General features: G+C 34.2%; 1 protein-coding gene across 1 annotated transcript; it reads left to right on the top strand.

The window, feature by feature from the left end:
* The first annotated feature begins 1,120 nt into the window (after positions 1–1,120).
* On the top strand, positions 1,121–3,305 carry LOC139890876 (L-type lectin-domain containing receptor kinase IX.1-like). The gene has a single exon (XM_071873806.1). It carries the CDS (start codon positions 1,186–1,188, stop codon positions 3,286–3,288), a length of 2,103 nt encoding a protein of 700 aa, XP_071729907.1. The 5' UTR covers positions 1,121–1,185; the 3' UTR covers positions 3,289–3,305.
* The last annotated feature ends 2,832 nt before the right edge of the window (positions 3,306–6,137 follow it).

Raw genomic sequence — 6,137 nt, 5'->3', positions numbered from 1 at the left:
ACTTCATTCAGAGCATGGTCGACTACCATGTAAACATGGTCGACCACAAAGCAAAAAAAACAACGCAGGCGACCAATGGGTTGGTCGACTTCCCTGGATTCAGGTTTCACGCATCCCGAAATCTGCAAAATCCGTGCAAGTCTATTAACAGTTTTTAGTGACATTTTTTCCAGCTTGTTTAATGTCTCCACACCTCAACAATTGAAATTGAATTACTCCGTAAATGATAAGGATTGAAAACACCACAAATCTTTATGACTAATTTTTGGTAGTCGACCATGTATTGAGTCGCCAACATTTTTTCTTGTTGGGGTAGTCGACCATGAAAAAATGAGAGGTAGTCGACCATGTTTACACGGTGGTCGACCGAAAACTCAATGAAGCTTGGTCGACTACCTTGAAAAATGAGGTGGTCGACCAAGGTATATGGTGGTCGACCAAAACATTGGTCGACTCAATGGTGTATATTGACAATTTTTTATTTTAAAAAGTGTATTTTGTGACAAAAGTTTTTAAAAAAGTGTATTTTAGTCAATTACCCATGTACAACCCCAACATTGACACATCATTACCCAAAAACCACTCATCCACTTCATGTCACAGTCATCATTATCCGCCGTATGATAAGTGAAGATGGGGCTGTCCAACTTGAACGTGGTGTTTGACAAAGGACTATTCACATAAAAAAAAGTATACAAATGTAGCTAGTAACTTACAAACTACATAGATTATCCATGTGTTTTCTTTTATATATAAAAATTGATTGATGATTAGTCCATTTTGTGTTAATATTTTGAACGGGCATAAATTAGTTGTACTTGAGCTAGTATGTAAGGGATGAAATCAAAATTCAGGGAGAAATTATTTAGGTATATGTACAAAACTACAAATATTAATGTATGTCTAACATCTTATTATATTCTTATCCACATCCTTTAGAACTATCATAATCATCATTTTCATTTATATAATATGTAATACTCCGGATGTTACTCTGTAGGTTTCATAATTTAATTGATCAATTGTTAATTGTGTTGTATTGTTGATAAAAAAAAAAACTTCATAATGGAAAGAATCACACACGACTTGGTCAGTTGGTTGACTAATCTAAACAGTCTAATATAAAGAATCAAAGATGGCTGGCTTTATGTTGTTTTGTTTACCAAATTAACCCATGAATCAATCATGGTTTTCTTCATGATCCATCTGATAATTATTCTCCTTTTTGTTTCAATCCCTTTTGCAACTTCACTTTCATTCAATTTGCCAAATATCGGTCCACAAAATCAGAATCGAGAAATACTTACACAAGGTGATGGTGCTTATATCTCAGATGGGGGGATCCAAGTGACCCCAGACGGTATTAGCACTGACCGGAGATTGAAATCAGGACGAGCGATTTACACGAGCCCATTACATCTTTGGGACAACAAATCTGGTGAGCTAGCAAGTTTTTCGACCAATTTCACCTTTGTGATCGACTCAAATGGGGCCACATCTTACGGCGATGGTCTCACTTTCTTTCTTGCCGAAAACAATTCTTTTATAAGCACAGGTAGAACAATCGGACTACCAGTAAACGTCACAACCGCTGCGACGGTTAACCGTTTTGTTGCGGTTGAGTTTGATACTTTCTGGAACCAAAATTTGGATCCAGTAAGCGCCACCAATACGTCCATCGGTGATCATGTAGGTATTGATATTAACTCTCTTGTTTCTGTTAGGTCTCAGAAATGGCTAAGTAATGTAACCGGTGGGGGAGAGTGTCAAGCTTGGATTAGTTATGATTCGGCTTTGAAAAATCTTAGTGTTTCTTTCACAACTTTTTTAAATAATACGGTCATACGTCAAGATGGACTTGTTTACACGGTTGATCTGAGGAATGAGTTGCCCGAAACAGTTATTTTTGGGTTTTCGGCAGCAACTGGAGCTTTGTTTCAGAGGAATAATGTAAAATCTTGGGCTTTCGATAGCTCGGATATACAAGTCGATGAAAATAACGGGACGTTGCCAAACCAGGGCCAGGGTTTGAATCTCCCGGGCCCAGATCCAGTCACTGGAAAAAGCAACAAAATTGGATTAGTAATTGAAATATCAATTACAATTATAGTTATATTTTTGCTTGTAATCGCGCTTGTTGTATGGCGGAGGAAGAAGAATAAGAGGAAGAGCGTGGAATGTGACGCGGATGAGATTTCATTTGATGTTGAAATGAACAACGAGTTCGAGATGGGAACGGGCCCCAAAAGATTCTCATATAACGAATTAGCCAACTCGACTAATGACTTTGCAGAAAATGAGAAGCTTGGAGAGGGAGGTTTTGGTGGGGTCTACCGAGGCTTTTTAAGAGATTCGAGCACATATGTAGCGGTGAAAAGGGTGTCAAAGAGTTCAAAACAAGGGATCAAAGAGTACGCGTCGGAAGTCAAGATCATTAGCCGATTGAGGCATCGGAATCTTGTCCAGTTGATAGGATGGTGTCATCAGAGAGGCGAACTTCTGCTTGTATACGAATACATGGAAAACGGAAGCTTAGATTCACATCTGTTCAAGAGAAAAAGCTTGTTGACATGGGGAACTAGGTACAAAATTGCTCATGGTCTAGCTTCTGCTTTGTTATACTTGCACGAAGAATGGGAGCAATGTGTTTTGCATAGAGATATTAAATCGAGTAATGTGATGTTGGATTCGAACTTCAATGCGAAGCTCGGGGATTTTGGGTTGGCTAAGATGGTTGACCATGATAAAGGCTCGCAAACAACTATGTTGGCTGGAACGTTAGGCTACATGGCTCCTGAATGTGTAGTGACTGGTAAAGCAAGTAAACAATCGGACGTTTATAGCTTTGGAGTTGTTGCATTGGAAATAGCTTGTGGGCGAAAGCCCATTGAGTACAGAGCACCCGAAAAGCAAGTGCTGTTATTAGAATGGGTTTGGGATCTTTATGGAACTGGGCTTCTTCTAGAAGCAGTCGATCCACGTATGGGATCGGATTTTGTGGAAGCGGAAATCAAACGTTTGATGATTGTTGGTTTATGGTGTGTGCACCCTGATTCAGAATTTCGACCATCAATGAGACAGGCGATTCAAGTACTAAAGTTTGAAGCTTCACTACCTATACTACCCTCTAAAATGCCGGTAGCATCTTATTTGACTCCTCCAATGTCGTCATTATTTGGTGTTACTTCGATCCTCGAAAATCAATCATCATCAAGTACCGTATCATCGAAGCAAACAACATCCTCTACGAATTCTTCAACTGCATCACTATTGCATTCAATTTCATGAAATGTAATCAACTATCAAAACCCGGCAAAAAATAAATATGATTATGTGATTATATGCGACACGTTTTTTTATATATAATTATGGAGTATATTAGATTATAACCCTCAAATTTACGGAAAAACTTAATATGTCTTTGTTTTATAAAGTTTTTTGGCAAAAAGATATCTATGTTTTTGAATCGATTTTAAAAACTGGATCTAAAAAATGCATTTCAAACCTTGGTGTAAAAACAACCTCCAAACAGTGTAACTACTTTATAATAGATTTTAAAATATCTCAAAAGGCTTTAAAAAAGTTTTAATCCAAAACTACACATTACAGCCAATGCAAATAATTATTCACAAGCAATAACTTATTTTCGTGATGTAGCTTCTTCAAGATTTTAATCTCACTCAGTACTATAAAAAAACTAAGAAAGCTTACTCAGTACTTGTGTTTTGGCTGGTTTCCTTCTCAACTCATATCTATGATCATTTAAAATATAACCCATGAGAAACTGGATCCCACAATTTGTCAATTTATGTTGCACACGTCTTGCTTCACAAAAGAGCATCAACAGAACATGAAGTACCTAATATTACTCATAACAAGAATCAAGTTGATTGGTATCACAAAATAATATCGACATATTACGAGTCACAAAAAATCCATTCAAAAACTGTAGACGATCTTGGACCTTAGATTAAACGTTGTATCTAGATTAAAGGCGGAAAACAATAACCTAGAGTGAATCAAATACTAGTTTCACTTTGGGATCAATCTAACCAATGAAATATTGATAGAATCGACGCCTAGATGAGTGTATTGTAGTGACCCGAACTTTTCCATATTTATATATATATTAAATGAAATTGTTATTTACATGATTAAGTGTTTCCAACATGTTAAGCAATCAAACTTGTTAAGACTTGATTAATTGAAATAGGTTTCATATAGACAATTGACCACCCAAGTTGACCGGTGATTCACGAACGTTAAAACTTGTAAAAACTATACGATGACATATATATGGTTATATATATAGTTAACATGATTTTATTATAAGTATGTATCTCATTAGGTATTTTAACAATGAGTTATATATATAAAAATGAGACTATTAATTTAAGAAACTCGAAAACGATATATATAACGATTATCGTTATAACAACGTCTTACTAGGTACATATGAATCATATTAAGATATTGATACACTTGGTTAATTATATTAAATGATAAGTAAATATATTATTAAGTGTATTAACAATGAAATACATATGTAAAAATAAGACTACTAACTTAATGATTTCGAAACGAGACATATATGTAACGATTATCGTTGTAACGACATTTAACTGTATATATATCATACTAAGATATATTATATATCATAATATCATGATAATATAACAATTTAACATCTCATTTGTTATAATAAACAATGGGTTAACAACATTCAGCAAGATCGTTAATCTAAAGGTTTCAAAACAACATTTACATGTAACGACTAACAATGACTTAACGACTCAGTTAAAATGTATATACATGTAGTGTTTTAATATGTATTCATACACTTTTGAAAGACTTCAATACACTTATCAAAATACTTCTACTTAACAAAAATGCTTACAATTACATCCTCGTTCAGTTTCATCAACAATTCTACTCGTATGCACCCGTATTCGTACTCGTACAATACACAGCTTTTAGATGTATGTACTATTGGTATATACACTCCAATGATCAGCTCTTAGCAGCCCATGTGAGTCACCTAACACATTTGGGAACCATCATTTGGCAACTAGCATGAAATATCTCATAAAATTACAAAAATATGAGTAATCATTCATGACTTATTTACATGAAAACAAAATTACATATCCTTTATATCTAATCCATACACCAATGACCAAAAACACCTACAAACACTTTCATTCTTCAATTTTCTTCATCTAATTGATCTCTCTCAAGTTCTATCTTCAAGTTCTAAGTGTTCTTCATAAATTCCAAAAGTTCTAGTTTCATAAAATCAAGAATACTTCCAAGATTGCAAGTTTACTTTCAAGTTTTCTAAATCCATTCCAAGTAATCATCCAATATCAAGAAACCTTTGTTACTTACAGTAGGTTATCTTTCTAATACAAGGTAATAATCATATTCAAACTTTAATTCAATTTCTATAACTATAACAATCTTATTTCGAGTGGAAATCTTACTTGAAATTGTTTTCGTGTCATGATTCTGCTTCAAGAACTTTCAAGCCATCCAAGGATTCTTTGAAGCTAGATCTATTTTTCTCATTTCCAGTAGGTTTATCCAAGGAACTTGAGGTAGTAATGATGTTCATAACATCATTCGATTCATACATATAAAGCTATCTTTTTCGAAGGTTTAAACTTGTAATCACTAGAACCTAGTTTAGTTAATTCTAAACTTGTACGCAAATAAAAGTTAATCCTTCTAACTTGACTTTTAAAATCAACTAAACACATGTTCTATATCTATATGATATGCTAACTTAATGATTTAAAACCTGGAAACACGAAAAACACCGTAAAACCGGATTTACGCCGTCGTAGTAACACCGCGGGCTGTTTTGGGTTAGTTAATTAAAAACTATGATAAACTTTGATTTAAAAGTTGTTATTCTGAGAAAATGATTTTTATTATGAACATGAAACTATATCCAAAAATTATGGTTAAACTCAAAGTGGAAGTATGTTTTCTAAAATGGTCATCTAGACGTCGTTCTTTCGACTGAAATGACTACCTTTACAAAAACGACTTGTAACTTATTTTTCCGACTATAAACCTATACTTTTTATGTTTAGATTCATAAAATATAGTTCAATATGAAACCATAGCAATTT

The sequence above is a fragment of the Rutidosis leptorrhynchoides genome, chromosome 2 (genome assembly GCF_046630445.1).
Source record: "Rutidosis leptorrhynchoides isolate AG116_Rl617_1_P2 chromosome 2, CSIRO_AGI_Rlap_v1, whole genome shotgun sequence".
In the NCBI taxonomy this organism is placed as follows: Eukaryota; Viridiplantae; Streptophyta; class Magnoliopsida; order Asterales; family Asteraceae; genus Rutidosis; species Rutidosis leptorrhynchoides.
Note: the sequence above shows the minus strand (reverse complement) of the source record. Positions and strands in the feature narration are given on the sequence as shown.

Coding starts and splice junctions, on each gene's coding strand:
- LOC139890876 (XM_071873806.1), top strand. CDS start 1,186: ATGGTTTTCTTCATGATCCATCTGATAATTATTCTCCTTTTTGTTTCA.